At 47.7% G+C, this 22,946-nt stretch overlaps 1 protein-coding gene across 8 annotated transcripts in view; it reads right to left on the bottom strand.

Annotated features, from left to right (window-relative positions):
• SPDYC (speedy/RINGO cell cycle regulator family member C) overlaps nucleotides 1–22,946 on the bottom strand; it is a 276,726-nt gene that overhangs the window by 182,109 nt on the left and 71,671 nt on the right. For 7 of the 8 annotated variants that reach the window (XM_029611412.1, XM_029611411.1, XM_029611406.1 and 4 more), the window contains exon 4: nucleotides 15,515–15,559. The exons of the other annotated variant lie outside the window; for it this stretch is intronic. In XM_029611412.1, coding sequence (XP_029467272.1) covers nucleotides 15,515–15,559 — 45 coding nt within the window. The remainder of the gene's footprint in view (nucleotides 1–15,514; nucleotides 15,560–22,946) is intronic. 8 annotated transcript variants of the gene reach the window in all.

Here is a 22,946-nt window from a genome sequence, read left to right as displayed (position 1 = left end):
TGCTGGACTGTTGCATGGCAATCCTGGATCTGAGCCACTGCATCCTTCCCCTTATTTCCAAAGAGATTCACTTATACATGGTACATCAGCAATTTGCTCCTGCACCTCTGGTCAGAGATTTGAGTCCCACAGCAATTCGAGTCTACAGGCACTAATTCCTGCTGCAGAGACCCTCAATGCAATTTCAAACACATTGTAGGTTGAACAGACCCTGTGTTTTCCTACACTCCAGATCATTAAGCATCAATGACTAGGGGGTGTCTTGCTGCTGCCGCCAAGGCAGTTGATTAGCAACCCCTGCTTCAGTATGTCATATGTGTACTGGCTCATGTAGAGCTAGTAGGTTGCTATGCAGGCAATGAGCATAGCACCCAGGAACACCTTCCTCACTTTCTGATCCTTCCCCAGGGTGTGCCGAAGAATGGGTCAGAGCACTTGGCATTCTTGAGATTGGATTCAATGACCACCAATTGGTAGGGCTACTGGCACTTGTCAAACCAAAGAACCTTCTGGACAAGAATCTATGTTTGCCTTCCTATTACCAGGAAGCCCTGTAAAGGGTGTTCCCACATCCTCATCAATAACTCCACAAGGATTTCATACCCTGGGATTGCTATGATCTCCTTGGAAGGCTCACTGGAGGATATTAAGCATCTTTTGCCTGGTATCCTCTTTAGTCCAACTGAAATGGGATGGCCACCATCACCTAGACAAATCTTGCGAAGGAGACTGTTCTGAGAGGAGAACATCCAAAGCACTCAAACATTGGAGGAATCATCCCCCCAGGGGTCATAGGTGCCCTTGTCTGTCTTCGCTATCGACTGTTGATGGGACTAGGCACTCTGCTGGTGGTACAGACAGAATTGGTTCAAGTAGCTGTTTTGGCCCAAGCCCCAGTGACGCTTCCTGCTCTGAGGAACAGAGGATACACACCAGATCAGCTGGCAGTGGTGCCAGTGCCCTGCAGGTTGTTGATGCTTCCCTGAAAATCAACATCAGGGACAATATCAGAAACAAAGATTAGCATGTTCAGGGGTTCTAGCAGCAGCTCAAGGAACAATGGTGCTGGTGTCTAAGCAGTCAGTGCTGAGAAACTGATGTCCCATATCGCTTTTTCCATGGCCAGCTGCACATGCCTCTCTCGTTCCTCCTCAAAGATTTCAGATAAAAAGACAGGCTGGGACACAGGTGTGACCAGATCATCTTCAGAACCAAGAGGATTGATGGCAGGCAGGACTGGTGGAGACCATGGCATAGCCCTGGCATAGCCCTGGCATTCATGAACAACCGACTCAAAGGGGTTGCTTTTGGAGCATCACAGCAGAAGCTGGTGCATCCTTATGCCTAGCACCATCCATAGATGGGGGACAGATGCTTCTTTGACTTCCCTTAATGCTCGGATTGGTCTTTTCCTGGTGCTGAGGGCAACAAATGTGATCTCCTCAACCTGGAGAAATCAGACTATTGTGTCTAGTGTCCCTGTTAGATTACCTCTATGGAACTGGTGGCCCTGCCAGTGTCAATGGTTCAGTGTCCATCAGTGCAGTTTAGAGTTCCCTTGATGCCAATGGATCAGTCTTCTCTGGCTTGAAGAGGAACAACCCTGAACGTTATGCCCTCTGCCTTGCGGCACCACACATCTATTATAAGGGTCCTTGATAGACATGGTCTTGGCACATCTGGTGGACTGCTTAAACCCCAAACTGGACGTATCATTGCAAAAACAAAAAGGGACATAAGAGATTGAAATCTATTGCTGTCAATGGCCAGTGGACACCAAATATATCACTACCCTGGGGGGGGGAGGGGGGAATCAACATCGAAAATAAACACCCAAACATTTAAAAAAAAACCCTGATCTAAGTTGCTAATAGGAGAACTAGAAGACCCCACATCAACTGCATAACAAAAACCGCAAACCGCAGAAACACTTAGTTAAGGAAAAAAATTGAGGCTCACCCGACCACAAGACGCAAGGCTTGTGGAAAAGAAGAGATTGAGGGAACCCTGCGTGGATGTGTGGTATACTGCATGTGAGCATGCTCACCAAGGCTCAGTCAAAGTTCTAGAAACTGAGATTGTTTGCTGTGCTCCATCAGATGTCACCCATGTGTGAGGACTGCCATCCTACTTGTCCTTGGAAAAAGCAGAGTTGCTTACTTGTATCAGGTGGCAGAATGAAAGGTACCCTCATTTTCCTTAGCTGCCATGAGGTAAAGCAAGTTTGCTTACTGTAAGTATTTTCCATAGATAGCAGGATAAATTAGCCATGAGATATGGGCAATTTCATCCAGTGTCACTGAACGAACTTGTTATCTCCTAGCTAGAACAGCTTTGAGTTCTGAGAAAGTGTGGGAATTCCTGTATATGTATTGCCTCATGAGCCTCCTCAATCCATAACAGAGCTAATTCTAGATAGGTAGTCAACTTTCCAGAAGGTAGGTGGGTAATTTGCATGGCTAATTTGTTCTATCTACAAAAAAAACACTTTACAATGAACAAACTTGCTTTTTCCCCCATCCATAAGCAAGCTGAATTTGCCATGACATGTGGAAGTCCAAAACTGAGGGTTGCAGCCGAGTGTTTTAGAAGCAACCCTGAACCCCACCATGGAGAGTAGATTACTCAACAGGCAACACAAAGACAACTATCTAAATTTAGTGTCACAGTTTGAAAGGTTATCCAGACAACCAAAATTGAAGCTTTACAGATTGCAATGGACAGAGCACCTAAAACAAAAATGTATGGCTGACTTGAGCCTGGAGAAAATTTGTAACCAAAAAGCTAACTAATGCATGACAGTGTGCAGTACAGCCTGCTGGCTAGGTAAACAACGAATTAGTGACCATTGCTACCCTCAAATCAATGTGGTCATAGAAGACATACAGCCAATCAGCTTGGTAACAAGGTAAAACTCTGCTCTAGAGATGAGACAGCCCTTTCACAGAGGAATGAATGAAAAAAAAATCTGTCATCCATGCATATGGTATGTGTGAAAAAAATCACTTGTAAAGAAGTGCAAAATGAGCGATCACCCTGATATAAAATGATTTCAGGCTTAGTCAAAGAACATGACCGGGAACACCACACCTTCCAGGTAAGATACTTCAAGAGATCATCAGCTTGACCGTGAGGTCATGTTATTCAGCGGGGATTTGAGGCTGGAGGATTTAAGTTCCAGGAAAACCTCCATAAAAATGTGATATCCAATAATGATGTTGTTATAAGCGCTAATCCCTGTTCTAGAAAGAAGTCATGATGGCCATAAAACACCAGCCTGGTTGATGAAGCACTGAGACTTGGCAAAAGGGGGAAGTACATACAGCAATGGGAGAAAAAGGAGCTGCTGGAACCTGGATGAGACTACCTGCTGTCTAAATCATTGTTAGGATACAGTCAACTGGAAAATGCTCTGGACCTTTGAACAAGAAAGAATTATCACATGTTGAATTCCCTTTGCTATCAGATTGCGTGAAGGAAGTTTCATAAGATATGACCTTTCCTCTGTGGTAGGAGAGAGTTTGACTCAGTGAGGAATCAGCAGAGGATAGACTACTGAATGAGATGGGAGCACACACATGACAATGAAAACTTCTCAAACTTAAGAACTTTGGTTCTTGCCCCTAACTGTAGATTGAGAGAAACTGATCAGTATGCCTGCAAGTTACCCAAAGAAAAGGCTGGAGTACATTTGTGTTCACTCTGTAGGATGGCATCAACTATGCAGTCTGACTTTTCAACATTAAAAAAAAAAAAGGGACAAGGACTTGGAAGGGCAGCCCAATTTTTAGGTTGGAAGCCTGAAGGTGATCCACTATTGCACTGGGGATTCCAGTAAAGTCTGTTCTGTGAAGGGCTACTGCCATGACCTTGGGAAATACATGGAAGCAGTGGCCAAACCAAAGGGAAGGGCTGGGAACTGAAAGTGACCTAGAACAGTCAGAGATGTTTCTAATGATCTGATGAAAACAGACTTCCAACAGCTCTAAAGATGATAGAAATGCCACTATGGCCAACTAAGGTCTTCATTCTAGCGGGAGGCACTTGCTTAATACAAAAATCAGTAAGTTCCCTCTTTCTTGGGAACCACAAATAAAATGAATACCAACCTCGACCCCACTGTGCAGTCAGAAATTGAATCACTGTCCCTACACAGAGCAGGTAATTACCCGAACTGCCTCCCTTTGAATGAAATGACAAGAAGAAACCATTAAAAATTTGTCTGACATCAGGCAGACTAAGGTATAACCATTCTGAATGATCTCAAAGACCCACTGGTCTGAAGTAATTTTGACCTAACTAGTAAAAGCTTGCAAAGTTGCTGCTATTCTCTTAACAGGAGCCTGGGCCCCAAAAAGTTCACTGTGAGCTTCTAAGAATTCTCTGTACTCCCAGAACCGCCATATTAACCTCCCCTTTTGGAATCTAAGGCCTCATCCTTTGACCTGCTGAGGACTTTCCTAGCTTGTATCTTTTCAAATCCCTGAAGTGATTCCTGGAAGGCAAAATGTCAAGCACCTCTGGAAGCTTAGGAACTTTCTACCCCCCCGCCAAAGACATTCCTACTTATTTGTGGAGATTCCTAGATTCCTCACAAGACAGCTGTCAAGGCCCTAGTGATGCGCCTGGGGAAGAGATGCAGTTAGAATGAATATTGGGACAGAGGCTCTTGTCTAATGAGCACACAGCCTTGTGCATACCTCAGGGTAGCAGGGAATATGCACACACATTAAGGGAACAGCAAAGTCAGAGGTCTTACTGGTTGGTGTAACCCAGGCACTTCAGGTTACTAATAAGCAAAGGGTTACTGCAGTGTCAATTAGCTAGAGTAGGATGGAAAAGGGAGGATCCATTCAAATGCAGGCCCTCCTTCTGCGGGGTCTGGCATGGCCAGTCCATTTGTAAAAGCAAGTTTGCTTACCATAAACGGTGTTTCCGTAGATAGCAGGATGAATTAGCCATGCGGAGGCGGAGCTTCTCAAAGCTGATACAGAACTTTGCTGTATGCGACTGTATTGTAGCAGTTAGAAGAATGCGAGGCTGTCCAGGGAGGTGGGTGGGTCAGCATGGCTAATTCATCCTGCTATCTACGGAAACACCATTTACAGTAAGCAAACTTGCTTTTTCCAGTCAATAGCAGGGCTGAATTAGCCATTTGTTTATTTTAAAGTTTTTCTATACCGACATTCATTAGATACATCACATCGGTTTACATTAAAACATAATAGTAGCAAAAGTTTGCTTTTACAGAAAACACAGGAATTAAAAACAGTAAGTTGTGGCTACAGGGGGAGGGACAGGAGAGGAAATTGGGGTAAAATAATATACATGAACAGATATTTGCAAAATATTAGGAGCTTGCAGGTTAAGGGCTGGCTAGATATGGAAAGGGGTAGGGTAGACTATATATAAAAATGGGTAAACTATATATAAAATGCAAAGAAAATTACATCTTGTACAGGTGTTGGCAGTTAGTAGAGGGAAGGGTTTAAAGAGAGGGTTAAGTGTATGCTTGCAAGAAAAGCCAAGTTTTTAGTTTTTGTTTGAATTTTTGTGAGCTTGTTTCATGTCGAAGATCGTGGGTAAAGTATTCCATAGTGTGGGGCCTGCGATGGAGAGGGATCACTCTTTGGTAGAGTTATAATGGGTAAGTTTGGGTGAGGGTGTGTTTAAGGTTGCTGTGTATTGGGGTCGGGTTGATCTATTGGTGTTGCGGAAGACTAAGGAGTTGTTAAGCCATTTCATATTTTGGTTACGTAGAGTTTTGTGTATGATGTTGAGGATTTTGTGTTGGATGTGTTGTTGTATGGGTAGCCAGTGTAGATGTCTGAGGATCGGGGTGATGTGTTCATTCCTTCTAGTGTTGGTGAGAAAATGAGCGACTGAGTTCTGGAGCAATTGGAGGGGGGCAATGTGGATTTTAGGGAGGCCTAGTAAGAGTTACAGTAGTCAATTTTCAAAAATATGGTTGCTTGGAGCACTGTTCTGAAATCACTGATGTGGTGTAGGGGCTTTACTTTTTTCAGGGTTTGTAGTTTAAAGTAAGTCTTTCATGGTGGTGGTAATGGTAATGAATGTTTTTCAGGCTGAGTTGGTCATCAATGACGCCCAGGTTTCTTACGTGATGGGAGATTATGAATGATGGGGGGGTGGGGGGAGTGGATTTGGGTGGATGAGTTGGGCTTGTGTTGGGGTGAGATTATTATGAATTGCGTTTTAGCGGAGTTGAGGGCAAGATTGAGGCTGGTGAGGAGGTTGTTTATGGCAGTGAGTGCAGTTTCCCAGGTTGATTGCATTGGGTATGAGTCTGTTATGGGGATGACGATTTGTACGTCATCTGCGTAGATGAAGTGAGTAAGGTTGAGTTCGGAAAGGAGATGGCAGAGGGGCAGGAGATATATTAAAGAGAGTAGAGAAAAGTGAGGAGCCTTGGGCGAGGTTAAATGCGTTGGAGTCGTGGTTCCCTATTCTGACTTAATTGGTAACAATTTAGGTAGGAGGTGAACCACTGAAGTGGGGTACTTGATATGCCAATTTCAGCGAGGCGGTCCAGTAGGATTTTATGACTTATGGTGTCAAATGCCACGGAGATGTCTAGTAGTGCAAGGATGTATGATTGACCTTTGTCTAGTCCTTTGAGTAAGTGGTCTGTGAGGAAGAGGAGGGGGGTTTCAGTGTTGAAATATTTGCGGAAGCCAAATTGAGATTGTTGGAAGATGTTGTTTTCTAAGTAGTCAGTAAGTTGTATGTTGACAACTTTTTCCAGGACTTTTGAAATGAAGGGCAGGTTGGAGATGGGATGGTAGTTGGTCAGTTCAGTGGGGTCAAGCTTTGATTTCTTTAAAATGGGTTTAACTATTGCCTGTTTTAGTGAGGAGGGGACATGTCCCAGGGTGATGGATCTGTTTGTGTGTGTTAATGGTTGGGCTATGGCGTCGGAACAGAGAGGAGGAGTTTTGTGGGGATGGTGTCAGATGGGTGAGACGAGGGTTTCATTTTTTTTTAGGATGGATTCTATTCGGAGGGAGCAGTGTTTTCGAATAGTTTTTTTTTTTTTTTTTTACTTTTTCAAGATAGTCGAATGAGTTTAAGGAGGCTTGAGGGGGTGTCATGAGCGTCTTGGAGTGGGATGAGGTGTTGGGAAAGCGAGTCATGATACTTTTAATTTTGTCGTAGAAGAATTGGGCTAAGTCCTAGCACTTCATTGCTGCTTGTTCATCTGTCATGGGTGGGGGGGGGGGGGGGGAAATTTCTTAGTTGAATAGGGTTTTGGCTGTCCTGGGAGTCCCAAGCTCCCTTGTCATTCTGAAAGTGTTGTAACTTTTTTTTTTTTGCGTGACTTGTTTTGAGTGGACAGCTGTGTAGTTCTTAAATCAAAAATTGTCCAATACCGCTTGTCCCAGCTTAGCATCTTGAGACGTCTGCTGGTCTAAGCAGTAGTGAGATGTAAAAGTATGTAGAGATGACCAGGTCGCTGCCTTACAAATGTCAATAGGAGCAATGTGGCTGAGGTGGGCTATGGACGTAGCGATCGCCCAAAGTTGATGCGCATTTGGTTTTCCATGTAATGTTTCCTGTCTTATTGAAACAGAACTGAATGCACTGAGTTATCCAGCTACAGATTGTTCGTTTTGCAACTGGTATGCCAGGTGCATATGGATTAAAGGATAGGAACAACTGAGATGGTCTGGAGTCCACATGTGTTCTAGTCATAGGCTAACGCTCTTTTGCAATCAAGGGTGTGGAGAAGTTTCTCCCGGTCATTCTGATGTGGCTTTAGAAAGAACGTAGGGAGTTCAATAGACTGGTTGATGTGAAATGCTGAAATCACCTTTGGTAGGAAGGAAGGGTGAGTTCGTAGGACCGCCTTGTGGTGGGAAGAACTGTAGGTAAGGTTCGTAGTGCACCAGCACCTGAAGTTTACTTACTCGTCGTGCAGATGCTACTGCGACAAGAAATACTACCTTCCATGTGAGGTATTTTATATGTGCTGAATCTAGAGGCTCGAATGGGGAAAACAGTTGTTCAAGAACTAAGTTGAGATTCCAGGCTACTGGCGGCTTAGAAATCGGGGGTCAGAGATGATAGAGACCTCTGATGAATCTGGAAACCATCAGGTGGTGCGAGATTGGTTGTCCTTGGAGCGGTCTATGGTAGGCTGCTATGGCGCTAAGGTGTACCCACACTGAGGTAGTCACTAATCCTGACGAATACAAGGAAAAAAAGGTAATCTAAGAGATTCGTAGGAGCACAATGAAAGGGATCATGGTGATTGGTTGAACACCATGATTTGTAATGTTTCCATTTATATTGGTATGCTTTCCTGGTAGAAGGCTTTCTGGCCGCTAAAAGAATGGTTTGGCTATCTTCTGAGATTCCATGTTCTCTGAATAGTGACCGTTCAATCTCCACGCTGTCAAGTGGAGGGAGTCCAGCATTGGGTGGAAGAGAGTTCCCTGGTCCTGGGATAGGAGTCCTTCCCTGTTGCCCAAGGGAATGGATGTGTCGATCGAGAGACGAAGAAGGTAAGAGTACCATGGTTGTCTCAGCCAAGCCGGGGCGATGAGGATGAGGTCCGCCGCCTCGGTCAATCATTTTTGAAGTGTGCGGGTTATTAGTGGAATTGGAAGGAAGGCGTACATTAGACTTCCCAACCATGGGATTAAGAAGGAGTCTTGAGCCGTTCTGAGAGGACTGGGAAACAGGGAACAGAAATGAGGTACTTTTCTGTTGCTTTCCGTGGCAAAGAGGTCTATGGATGGTGTTCCCCATTGTGGAAAGACGAGGTTGGCCACCTCCTGGTTTAGAGTCCATTCGTGAGGGAGAAATATTCGACTCAACCGGTCTGCTCTGGTATTGGCTATGCCGGGAATATAGGTTGCTTATAAGTGTATTGAATGTCGAGATGCCCAATCCCATATGAGAAGGGCTTCTCTGCAGAGAATCCATGAACTGGACCCTCCTTGTTTGTTTATATAAAGCATGGCCACTTGGTTGTCCATATATATCACTATTCTTCCCTTAACTGTGTGCGAAAGGTTCGAAGGGCATAACGGATTGCTCTGAGTTCGAGGAGGTTGATTTGATAAGCAGTCTCGCGAGGAGACCATAGTCCTTGTGTTTCCAGTTGATTGAGGTGTGCCCCCCAACCCTTGTGGGACGCATCCGTTGTTAGTACAATGTTGTAAGATGGTGTTGAAAACAGTGCACCTCTCTGTGGTTGCAACCACATTCCAGGTCCTTCTTCATTGCTGAAGTCAAGGAGATCTTGCGAGTCATCGACTGGGAATGTTGCTTCCATTGGTGTTTTAATCCCCATGGAAGTCTGCGAATGTGAAGTCGAATATTTGGGACCATATGAATGGCTGCAGCCATATGTCCTAGAACGGTTAGTAATCCTCTGGCTGTCGATTTGGTTGCCAGACTTAGATCCTTGGTCAGTGTCTGTAGCGATAATCTCCTGTCTGTTCTAAGAGGACTACATTGATTCTTTTTCCTACAGGTAGCCAAATACAAAGCACTAACCATCTTTCACAATGCAATACACAATGAAAGCGCCTGCCTAAACACCATAATACAAAAACACAATACTCTTACATAACACTAGATCAACAAAGCCAAGCTAGACATCCCATTAGTCACAACCGCCAAACACACTACCATAAGGAAAAAAGCAATATCAATAGCTGGGCCACTACTATGGAACACCCTACCGGAAAACAGACTACAAAACACAAAAATTTAGAAAACTTCTCAAAAACTGGTTATTCAGATAAGCCTACAAAGAAGGCATAGGGTAAACAATTACCCTGCCCTACCCAAGAAATGTAGCCACCGCTAAGCACTTTATTACCTGCTAACTCTTCCTATACCTAGCATCATAACCAGTTGACCCTATTACATCCAATTGCTTTTTCTCACTTGCAAAATATACTTAATATGAGGCATCACCTCTCTGTGAAACCCCTAATACTAGATATAATTTTCAATACCCCCTTCAGTATTAATGTACATAGTATGACTGTTCATATAAAACTCCTGTTATTCCCCTCTCACAATTATGTAATCCATTTGACTGTTCATGTAAACCACTGTTTTTACTTGTATCTGAGTGAAGGCCTGCGCCACCTCCCACACAGTAATTAATGTAAACTGTTCGATTTTTCATGTAAACTTATACCTGTAAACCGGAGTGAAGGCCAGTGCTAAACTTCAGTTTATAAAAACAAAATAAATTAAATAGGCTCTTGCTTTTGTCATATCTAACAATGCTCCTATGAAGTGCAATGTTTGGGAGGGTGTTAGGTTGGATTTTTTGTAATTTATAAGCAAACCCAGACTTTGTGACCAAGAGATGGTTTGATGTAGATTATCTAATAACGTCTCTTGGTCTGATGCTACTGTGAGCCAGTCGTCTAGGTAGGGAAATATTTGAATTTCCAGCTGCTGAAGGTGGGCCACCACTACTGCCTTACATTTTGTGAATAGCTGTGGAGCTGATGAGAGACCGAAGGGGAGGACATTGTATTGGTAATGTTGGTTCTTGTATTGGAAACAAAAGGTATTTCCATGAAGAAGGGTGCATTGGAATATGTGCATAGGCATCCTTGAGGTCTAGAGAGCACATCCAATCGTTGGGTTGAAGGAGTGGAAGAATTGACTTGAGTGAGACCATCTTGAACTTCTTTGACTAGATGTTTGTTCAGGTTGCGTAAATCCAAAATCAGTCTGAGGCTTCCTGTTTTCTTGGGAATTAGGAAATATGGGGAAAAACCCCATATTGTGGAGGTGTGATGGTAGAATTCTTATTGCTCGTTGGCTTTTTAGCTGTGAAAGCTCTTGTAGCAAGTTAAGGTGATTGGAGTAATTGCCTATGTTGGCAGTTAAATGCGGAAGAGTAGGTATGGATTGGAAATGCAATTGATAACCTTGAGATATATCTCAAACACCCAGCAGTCTGATGTGATTGTATTCCAGACCTCCTTGAATGTTGAAATTCTGCCTCCCACAGCTGTGGGGGGTGGCGGCCCCATGAACCCTAAAAAGAAGTTGATTGTTTCGCAGCCATGGCCTGTTGTGCCTGTTGACGCTGTGTCTGTGGGCGATCTCTGCGTTGTTGGTTATTTGGAGGGGGTTGGAGAGGTGGCTGTGGATAAGGCTGTGGTCGGTAGGATGGATAAGACCTGAATGGGCGTCTGATATGGTGGTCTTCTACTTGGCGCAAAGTAGCGACGAGAAAAAGAACCATATGTAGTCGAAGTTGTCAACGCTTGAACTGCCACATTCTGTTCTTTCAACTGAGTGACAGTTTCCTGTAGCTTATCGCCAAACAAAGTGTCACCATAGCAGGGAAGGTTTGCTAGTTTATTGCGTACGTCCTCATGTATAGCACTAGCCTTTAACCACACCAGGCGCCTGGCAGCTATGGCTAATGCTGAGGTCCTAGAAGATTATTCAAAACCTTCATACACTGTTCTGTCCCCAGCAGTGGGTACATGTTTGTATCTGAATATACTGTAGCTTATCTGTGTTTATTGCAGCCCCTCCCTTCTGGGGACACAAACTTTTTGTAACCCACAATAAAAACCTGTGAGCCTTGCCTTTAAGGGAGCTTTGCCCTTAAGAGAAATTCCCTTCCCCCTTTTCTTTCTCTCATTTGGGAAGAGCTCTAACTTGAGTCTTCCTAAGTGCCTTATTGGCTCAAGGGACTGCCCTTCATGCTCCCCGTGTCACAGGTTCACTGCCATTGGACCTTGCCCCCCCCTGTCTCCAGCTTGTGGAGGCGTTTCTGTAAACAGCTCTCTAAGAAAGTTTCAGTCTTGCCCATGTGGGCTTCAAAGCCAGCAGCACTTTGTAAAGCTCTGTGAAACGATTAGTTTTTTTACACATTTCTTCTTATCGCTTTGTTCTAAAAAAAGATTAAATCAGCCTCAGAACCCTCTTGCCTTCTCACCCTGCAACCCAAGAAACTGTTCTTCCCTCTCCTACCTATCTCCAGCTACAAAGATCTTTGCCTGGGGCTACACGTTTGGAATGCAACAATTGTATGTAATGAGAAACTGCTTATACAATAAATAATTTCAAACTTAAAGGACCTTTGTCTTGAGGACTGATTGGGAAGAAAAGTTTAGCTGTCTGGATGAGAAAACACGTATGTTTTTATTGAGCACGCACATACAGTTCTTAAAAGGCGTCTGATTCCTTCTTCCATGTTTTGTACCAGTTGAAAAGGCTGGGACGTCAGGTCTGAGTCCGGTATGGTTTCCTTGAGCTGTTGTAGAGTCTCAAATAAGTACTGGACTATACAGAATTGGTGTTTTGTATTCTTGCACCTAACATGGATGATTGAAATATTCGTCTCCCGAAATCGTAGAGACATTTGTTGTCTTTCCCTGGTGGTGTATTTGAGTCAAGTCTCGATTTTTTGGCTTGCTGCATAGCAGATTCAACTACAATTGAATTGTGTGGTAATTGAGTTGTAGAATAAAAACTTGATTGTTGCATCCTGTATTTGATGTCTGTTTTTCTGGATACTGGGGTTATGGAATATGGCGTCTGCCAAGATTTTTCAAGCATAGAATCAAGAACTTTGTGAGGTGGCAGAGGCAAAGGGTCTGAAGGAAGATCGAATATCTTCAACAGACCTAATGTTTCTGACCTAGGAACTGGCTGTTTGTGCTCTTCCACATTCAGTGCCAAACCCACTTTATGAATTTAGGGTATGCCAAGTCTTCAGGTGGTGAGTATAGTTCCTGAGGGCCCTCCGGAGGGTCTGAAGGATACCCCGTGGATGATGGAATTGAATCAGGTTGATTGGTCAATGGAGGTGGAGGTGAAGGAGCCGGTCGAGGCTGTGACTGTGGAGGTGAGAACTGTGGTATCACCGGTGGTTCACTCTGTGGTGTTGGTTCTGGAACGGTATCCAGGCATGGTAAATTTGGATTTCCCCCCTTGGGGTAATAGGAATTGGTGCAGGGATTACAAATCCCGTTTGAATGGTTGATAGGAAGTCCAAGAAAGCTAGTGATAGCTGAGTTATTTCTTTTTGTGTGTCGTCCGGAATCTGAGGCTGTGGAGGTGACAGAGGGTGGATTGGTTGGAATTGCAGTCATCAAAATATCTGAGTCTTTAGTATGTGGCTGATGTTTCTGTAAGATAGCTTTCGCGTAATTTGGTACACTTTAGCAATGGTTCTTGTAACTGAGGTAAGGCCCGTTTCCTCTTCGATACAGACGATATGTCTGAAAACACCTTCTCTGAAGAGGATGAAGAGTAAGAAGACACTCTAATCAAGTCGTCCTCTGAGTCGACAGGTGACTCAGTCCCCGTGTTGCCCTACCCTTGACTAGAGTGAACAGAAGGTGGGGTGTTCTGTTCTAGTTTCAAGGGAGACAAGTTATCTCTTAAGTTGAAGGCTTCAGGGAATTTTGCAAGGTCTTCTGTCAATGAGACTGATGAGTCGTTGGCGCATGAGACAAGTGCTCTAGGGTGTAACTAGAGTGCTTCGAGTGGTCTAGTTGAAGTTGTTTGACTGGATGCTTCAATAGCGTCGCTGAGTCTGTGGTGCTGACATACGCGTTGAAGGCTGTTTGTTTCGATGCATGCGTCGGCGTTTGCGTCTAGGTTTGCGTCAACTGGTGCCCCGGTGCCACTTCGATGTTTGTGTCGGTAAGTGCATCGAGCAGTCTTATGCTCCATGCAATTGACGCTTCGGAGTTTTCCCTTGGAGCTTAGATATAGTCTACGTATGTCGATCCCAAATGTGCGTCAAGGGGTTCGATCCGGCGCATTCGATGCTTGTAGTCGATAGCTTCAATTGCTGCGATGCAGATGAGGAGTCGGCCGAGTCCCCTTTGTGATGCGATGTTTTTAATTTGTCTCTGTTTTGATGAAACTGTTTCTCAGTGGTGTTCAGTTCCAGTAACATGGCCCTTCGAACGGTCGGTGCATGCTTCGACCTCTAACCAGGGGAGGAGTGAGCTTCCGATGGGGTGGCACCGGAACTGGGTAGAGACATGCTTTTTAGTCTCAATTTTTGCCGCTCTCTAGCGGCGACATTCGACCACAATGTATACAATATTGTCTGGTCGTGATTCGGGCCTAAGCACTGATAGCAGGCCTCATGTCCATCAGTTATGGACATTATTTTCCCACAAACACATGGTTTAAAGCCGGATGGCTGTGGCAAACCTGCTGTCGATGTTTGTGGGACGAAGTGGAGAATTTTTCAGTAATTTTTTATTTTTTTATTTTTTTAACTAGTCTGAGGAGAGTTGTGGCTCCGCGTGCTTTCCTGCTCGCGGAAAAGAGACTGAGGAGAAGCTGTTTTCTGCACGGGAACCCTCACGTAGTCGCACAGAGCAAAGCTCTGTATCAACTTTGAGAAGCTCCGCCTCAGACGCAAGACTGACAGTCCCAGGACAGCATGGCTAATTCAGCCCTATCGACTGGAAACAGTATATAACCATGCCCTTGCTACAGCTTGGGAGGCAGTCTGAGTTGTGAACAGTGTTCAGAGGTAGAGCTTAGTTTGTTATTTTACAGTCCCACCAAAGAGCAAGAGCATGAAAAAATTGGAGTAGTCCTTACAAAGTGTTTTAGCACGAATAGTTAAATTTTATTAGGGTATTTTTAAAAATGAGAATATGCTGTAGCTCAGCTTGTTTGAATTGTACTGTAAGGTGCATCCTGATGTAGACAGTGGGATGAAACATGGTGACCGTGGCGGGTGACATCACCTTGGTTCTAAGTGGACCTTTTTAATCTAAAAAGTGTGGAGTTCCAATACCCTAATAAAAGTTAACTATTCGTGCTACAACACTTTGTAAGGACTACTCTAATTTTTCCACACTCTCTCTTCGGTGATTTTCATACTGAGCGTTGAACTACTCTCAGATATCTGATTTTACAGGCCCAGCCAGTTTTAGCCAAGCAAGCCCTGTTTGGTGGTCCTGGCCAGGGTTGGAGGGATTTCCACTTCTAGTACACAAGCTGTCTGGTTGAGTTCCCTTTGGGGCCAAGTTAGGGGAATATTGATACTTTTATTTAGAAGCCTCACTGGACACCTGGGCCTGTCTTGAACGTAGGAATTGGGGAATCCTGCATGTGAACCGCCCAGGGATAGGGAAGATACACCCCTGAAGTGGTGATGACCTGTAAGGAGGGGACGCCACTATTAGTTTCAGTTCTTTAGGGAAAAAGACTTGCTAGATCCAGGAGGCTGTAAAGGTACTGAAAGATCTGTGGTGCTGCAGTTGAGTCATTCACCATCAGTGTAACAGTAAAGCCTTTTGTTTTGGACACTAACCAAGTGGCTCCAGAGTATTTCTGCACTAACAGAAACCAGCATCCTCTCCAGGGGAAACAAGGGAATGTGTAAGAGAACCATCCCTGTCACATCGGGACCTAAGAGGAGGACTCCTTCCCCCAGCGAATCCACACCTTGGGAAGTAAAGGAGATAGAAAAGCTAGTCCAGGTTCCTTCCCTGAAGAGTATAAATAACTATGGCCTCACCTGTCCTAGACCAGCACACTGGGGTGGGGTTACATTGGCATGAAGCTACCAAAAAAAAAAAAAAAAAAGAGCAATCAGAATACATGGCTATCCCATTCATCTCCAGACACTTATGCAGCAGGGGAGAAGACCCCAGAGCTTTCAGTGAAGAAAGTCACTTATGAAGAAGTTTGATATTGCCCGATAAATTTCCTTTCCTTGAGACCAGACAGACAAGTCCAGATGTATGGGTTGTACCTGGCAACCAGCAGATAAACAGGTTTACTGATGTCACTCATATGCTCCCACACTGACCTCAGCTTGCCAGTATATTTTGCAAAACAATTTATCATGCTCCCACCCCCACAAACCAGGGAGTTTTCTTTTCTCTAGGTCAGTCTATACAAATGGGTTATGCACGCAAACCAGATGGGAATAGGAAGTATATGAAGTATCAGAGAGCTTCTCGTTCTGTGCCGACACCAGCCTGCCAGTATTTTTTTTTGTAAAATGTTAACTGTAGCCAGCTTTAACATGATAAACTTTCCCTTTCTTTTTTGAACTTCCAGAAGACCAAGGAAGCAAAAACCAAAAGATAAAAAGTCCAGAAGGATAGAGAACAGAACATAACCCATACATACCAAAAAGGGCAATTATACTGAAATGTCTGCCAAAAAGCTATCCTTGGCCAGCCCTAAACGGAATGAAGACTAGGCAAGTAGGAAGCATTTTACCTCTCTTCATCCAGTCAGGCCAGTTTATGCAAACAGGATGTACCACACTACTCCCTCATAGGACAGGCTACTGCTTAAGCCCCATTACAACAAAAAGGTGTCCTCCCTAAACCAGACATCCAAACAGTTCTGCCTGGAAAAGCTTTGCAAAAATGACCAGGATGCTGCCTTATTCTCTGGAAATACAAACTGCTCATGAAGTAGCCTGAACCCTCATGGAATGAGGGTAAATGTGCTGTTGCTAAAGCATATTAGCCTCTATATACGGAGCCATGATTACCTCTAATGCAATATGCCACAGTAGCCTTAGAGGCTACCTTATCTTTCTGCACAGCATCATATAATACAAAGATCAGATCTGTGAAACTCATTGGTCATCTTGATCCCACAAAACATGTTTCTGCACCTCACTGCCTTTTCAAAGGTAAGGAAATAGACTGATTTATGTGAAAATCTGAGACCACCTTTGTAAGAAAGGAAGGCACTGCGCAAAGCTGAATCCTGTCGTGTAATTGTGAGAAAGGGTTCCCTGCAAGAAAGAGCCTGCATCTCCAACATCCTTTTGCGTAGAATAAATAAGAAATGCTGTCTTCAAAGTGAGCTATTGCATGTTGTGACTGTCCAATCCGGAAGTGGATCCTTGGGCTGACCGCCACTGAAAGACGGACAGGAGGCAGAACCCGCTGGTACAGACGAATCTTCACCTGGAAACCCGTGACCCCTCCAGAGGAGCTGTGGAGGCCCGGGTTGCTAGGACTTAGGAGTCTTCGCCCTGGAAGCCCGAGGTCCCCCCAGGAGGAGCCCGTAGGGACCCGGGCCGCTGGGACTTAGGTGAAGGCTGAAGAATCCAAGGAAAGGAATACGAACCGGAGTCTGGGCAGGCAGCGAACTGGAGGAACGAAGACACGGACCGGAGTCTGGGCAGGCAGAAGGCAAGCAGAACGGAGTCACGGACAGAGGTCAGGGCAGGCGGCAAGCAGGCAGAGTAGAGGTCACGAGCTGAGGTCAAGGCAGGCGGCAAGCAGGCAGAGTAGAGGTCACGAGCTGAGGTCAAGGCAGGCGGCAAGCAGGCAGCGGACAGAGTCGTAGGGCAAGCAGAATCCAGGAATCAGGCTAGCAGGTGAAACCAGAGTCAGGCAGGCAAGAATCAGGAACCAGGCAAGCAGGAAACAGGAACCAGACAATCCGAAGGCAACTGGAACTCCGCAGAGAGACCTCGTTGCAAGGCAAGTTGTAAAGCCGAAAAGCCCTGTTTAAATCCCCTAGCCGGCGTCTGACGTCAAAGGGGGCGTGTCTGCACATCCGGGTGCAGACGCCTCAAAACGCGGCCCTACACGTGCGCGTTCCCCCGACGAGGGGAGGAGTCCCCAACGGCGTCTCCACGAGGAGACGCCGCTGCCATGCGGCCCTGGAGGCCAGGAACCCGGCGGTTCGCGGCGCGGCAGAGAGAGGTAGGTGCCCGGTCACTAACCTAGTGACCGGGATCGTAACATTGCAATCTTAAAGGGAAAACTGCAACACCAAAAAGGACAGGACCAAATTAAGATCCCAAAATGGAACCGGAATATCAAGTGGCAACTGAACTTGCTTGACACACCACAAAAAAAACCACACACCATATTCAGGAGAGAAGATAGGAGTAGACTGAACCTGGCCCGTTCAGCAAGAAAAAGACACAACTTGCACCTTCAAGATATTAAGAACCGAACCCTTACTGGCCCTCCTGTAAGAGTTCCAGAATTCATACCTGAACGCAGCCCAGCCTGTGTTGATGCTCGGAACATCAGCCTCAAATTCTTCACAAGTGCACATAATCCAAATAACTGGAGAACATCCTAATCAGTAAAAGTATCAATACTACAGCCAACGAATAAAGCAGAATTGCTTACCTGTAAAGGAAAATTAGTTTCTTACCTGATAATTTTCATTCCTGTAGTACCAAGAATCAGTCCAGGACACCTGGGTTGTGACTCCGCACCAGTAGATGGAGACAGAGCAAAACTTGTGGGCGGAGCCATATATGGCCCTGTGCCAGTCACAGCCCCTCAGTCATACGTAATGTCAAAGTAGAAAATTCCAGAAGGCAACCATAGCTAACCAGACAAACTTGCTATTTAAATCGGAAATAATTCCAACACCTCTACAGAAACCAGACTCCCCAACCGGGAGAGCGAGGAAACAAGGGGTCAGCTTACTGAAAAACAACGATGAGCGGACTCTCCGTAACTTTAGCGTAGCACTGCGGGCGGGATCCTGGACTGATCCTTGGTACTACAGGAACGAAAATTATCAGGTAAGAAACTAATTTTCCTTTCCCTGTACGTACCAGGATCAGTCCAGGACACCTGGGATGTACAAGAGCAAACTTACCGAGGGTGGGAAGCAGAGAGTCCCGCTCGAAGTACCCATTCTCCAAATCCCCCGGAACCGGTAGCCCGGACATCCAACCGGCAATGCCTGATAAGGTAAGCAACGACTTCCAGGTAGCCGACCTGCAAAGCTCTTGAGGCGACACCTGAGAAGCTTCCACCCAAGACGCAGCTTGAGATCGAGTGGAGTGAGTCCGAAGACCCACGGGAAGTGATTTTCCCCGCACCAAGTACGCCGAACCAAAGGCCTCCTGGAGCCAACGGGCGATCGTCGTGCGGGACACTAAGGCCCCTTTCATCGGACCAGAGAACAACACAAACAGGTGATCTGTGACCCGAAACGGATTAGTGAGCCCCAGATAGCGAAGGAGGGATCTCCGGACATCAAGCCTCCGGAATTCCCTCGCTGTTGAATCAGATGACTCCCCGACCGCGAAGGCGGGCAGCTCTACCGACTGATTTACTTGGAAGACGACACCACTCTCGACCGAAAGGAAGGAACCGTCCGCAAGGAAACTCCGGAATCGGAAATACGCAAGAAGGGTTCCCCACAGGACCAGGCCTGTAACTCCAAAACACGCCTTGCCGAGGCAATTGTCACCAAGAACACCGTCGATCCCTAGTCGATACGCGGTTCAAGGGCTCAAACGGCGCCGCGCCTAAAGCGGCGAGACCCAATTGAGGTTCCAAGCCGGACAGGGGAGACGCAACGGAGGACGAAGGTGCTTAGTTCCCCAATGGAAACGGGATATCTCCGGGTGAAGAGCCAGGGGTGATCCACGGACCTTACCTTGCAAACAACCAAGCGCCGCCACTTGGACCCGTAGAGAACTGCATGCCAGACCCTTGGCTAAACCTGCCTGTAGGAACGCCAGAATGTCGGAGACGGAAGCCGCCATGGGGACCCCCCCCACGCTGTACGCACCATTCCTCAAAACCAGGGACGTCGACTGCTTTCTGGATCGTAGCAACGTGGCTACCATGGCAACTGAGTAACCATTTCTCTTCAGCCGCTTCCGCTCAAAAACCATGCCGCGAGACAGAAGTGGTCCGCATCCTCCAAACAGACGGGGCCCTGATAGAGGAGACCCGCCATTTCCTGGAACCGAAGGGGTGTCGTTAGTGATAACTGGACGAGGTCTGCGAACCACGGTCGGCGCGGCTGCTCTGGTGCCACCAGGATCATGTTGGCCGGGTGCAACTCTATGCGCCGCAGAATCTCGCCGATAATCGGCCACGGGGAAGAGACGTACAGCAGAACATCCGTCGGCCAAGGGAGTACCAATGCCTCGACGCCTTCTGCCCCCCGTTCTCAACGTAGACTGTAAATCACGGAGCCTTCGCGTTGTGCCATGTGGCCATCAGATACATGTGGGGCACACCCCACGTTTCGCAAGTGAGAAGAAAATGCTTCGTCCGCCAGCTCCCACTCTCCGGGACCCAGGCGACGACGGTTGAGAAAAATCCGCCTGAACGTTGTCGACTCCTGCAATGTGAGAGGCTGCCACGTTGCTGAGATGTAGCTCCGACCAGGCCAGCAAGCGCTGATCCTCCTCCGCCACCTGTGGGCTCCTTGTCCCGCCCTGGCGGTTGATGTAGGTCACGGTGGTCACGTTGTCCGACAACACTCGGACCGCCACTCCCCGCACTAATGGTAGGAAGGCTTGCAGGGCCAGACGGACCGCTCTGGTCTCTAGCCTGTTGATAGACCACTGGGCTGGCGACACCGACCACAGGCCTAGGACTGAGCTTCCTAGGCAGACCGCTCCCCAACCGGAGAGACTGGCATCCGTGGTCACCACCGTCCAATTGGGCACCAAAAAAGAGACACTCCCGAAGACAGACGACTGGAATCCAGCCATCAGCACAGGCTGGCTCTCGCATGTCCTGCTAGTGGAAGCGGTAAGTGGAACTCCTCCGAAACAGGCGTCTAGCGGGATAGTAAGGACGACTGTAAGGGACGCAGATGAGCGAACGTCCAGGGAACCAGCGCTAAAGTGGAAGCCATAGAACCCAGGACCGTAAGGTAGACGCAGACCCGCAGCCGGCGGAGAGACAATAAGCGCCTTACTTGAGCTTGCAATTTGTATCGCCGTTCGTGTGACAGGAACACCTTGCCCTGCTTTGTGTCGAAAACGGCTCTCAGATATTCCAAGGTCTGCGTGGGTATCCGATGACTGTGGTTGAAGTTGACCACCCATCCTAGGGACTGCAAAATTTGTAGGACCCTGGCCACTGTCAACCGACACTGAGTCCCGGACTTCGCCCGCATCAACCAATCAGCCAGATACGGAGGGACCAGGAGGCCTTCCCGGCGCAGCTGCGCCGCCACCACGACCATCACCTTCACCTCCGTAAATGTACGGGGGGGGCCGTCGCGAGACCAACCGGGAGCGCTCGAAACTGATAACGCCGTCCTAGAACGCAGAACCTGAGGAAGCGCTGGAACGACGGCTGAATGCCTATGTGAAGATACGCCTCCATGAGATCTAGGGCGGCCAGAAAGTCGCCTGGCCGTACCACGGCAATCACCGACCGAACTGTCTCCATTTTGAAGTGAGGAATGCGAAGGCATCGGTTTACCCCTTTGAGATCCAGAATTGGTCTGGACGTGCCGTCTTTCTTTGGGACGATGAAGTAAATGAAGTAACAGCCCCCGCCATGAGGTTGACCGGGACGGATGAGGTAGCCGCGCCTGTTCACATAGAGGACCCACTGGACTAACGTTATGCCGGCCCATCTCTCGAAAACTGACAGCAACCGCGCCCCGACGTTGGGAACGGCGTGCTGGGGCTGCGGTGAGAGAGGGGCCGACCACCTTTCATGGCGAAGCTTTGGCCCCTGCGCTCGCCGGGGCTCCCCCGCTTCCCCCGAAAGGACTGCTGCCGCCATTGCGGGGTTCGGGAGGAGGAAGACCAATACGACTGAGCGGACGACCTTTGAGGACGCAATTTCCTGGGACCACAAACGCGGGACCTGGCCGAAAACGAAGACCGCGTCCTGGATCTGTCCTCGGGCAGCTTGAAAACCCTGTTTTCCCCTAGGGAAATCCGTCGTCCTCCGGCAAGTGAGAGAGCGTACCCATAGCCTTCGCGACCTTCAGGTTCAAAGCCGGAGTATCCCACTCTCGATAGAGCAGAACTGTCACAGAGAGGTGAAAAGGAACGAAGCCCAGCCGAGACTCCACAGGCGGCGTGGCGATTCCCAACTCCGCCGGAATGGCGGGAATCAGGGGCCAGCTCCTTCCTTATGAAGAGGCGGAACAATCTCGAGCCATCCCCTTCCGAAGCCTGCTTCTGCCTCGCCGCCCCCTGTGGTGGCGCGCCATCTCCCTCAGCCCCCCTCGGAGGCGGGAAGGGCGCCTTGGAAATCTCCGGACCCAACGATTCAGACGTAGACATCTCCCTCAGCCCCCCTCGGAGGAGGGGAGGGCACCTTGGAAATTTCTGGATCCGACGACTCAAGACTTTAGGCGGTATGGCCCGTAACAGGCGTTTGGCTATGAACCGCCCCGCCGCGTTCCGTGGCCGAGGACGTGTCTGGACCAACATGATTGGCCTCGCAGGCCCCCCCCGCCTGGCCATCAGGTCGCTTGTGGGCTTTGCGGGCCTTAAAAGGCCCTATGCCTGGCCAAAACAAAAACCAGGGGCAAAGAGTCCTTCAGAGTTCATCGTGTCTCCCCCAGCCCTCCCCCCCCCCCACCGCCTCCGATGGCGAACCGACCGCGGAGCCGACCGTTGTGGGGGGGGGGGGGGGAATCCCCGGGGCCTGCCGCGCTTGGTGTTGCGCTGGATGCTGGCACCAAGATGGCCGACTTTCCCGCGAATTTCGCGTGAGAGGTCGGCGTAGAATTTTTTTTTTTTCTTACTCTTTTCCCGCGGCTGACGGTAACTGCTTGGGGAAGGCCGCTGGACGGTCCCCGACCGTAATAGCGAGAGGCTGCCGCCAATCACCCCCCGAAGCAAGGCAGACGACCCTGTGCCCCCCGTGTCACAGCCTGAGGACAGCTGAGCTCGAGAGAGGTGCGCAGCGCTGGAGCCGCAAGTCGAGCAGGCTGACCTATGCGGCCTGCTCGGCAGAGTGACAAAAAAACCGAAAATTAAGCGGGAGAAGGGAAGAGGGGGGGAAAGGAAACGCCAAATCGACCGCTACAGAGGTAAACCCGGCGCTCGCGCTGAAACGAAAAAACCGCTCCGTTTTTGTTTTTTTTTTTAAAGTTACCTGGAGCTGTCCCTCGCAGCGGTCCAGCCGAGGTGAGTGAGCCGGGCTCCTCGGTATCACCCCGGCTGGGCTGTAAACTACCACAGGATCCTCGACCCTTAGCCCAGCCAGTGCTCTACCAGGGGGGGA

The sequence above is a fragment of the Rhinatrema bivittatum genome, chromosome 8 (assembly GCF_901001135.1).
Source record: "Rhinatrema bivittatum chromosome 8, aRhiBiv1.1, whole genome shotgun sequence".
Classification (NCBI taxonomy): Eukaryota; Metazoa; Chordata; class Amphibia; order Gymnophiona; family Rhinatrematidae; genus Rhinatrema; species Rhinatrema bivittatum.
This window is presented reverse-complemented; position numbering and strand designations above follow the sequence as displayed.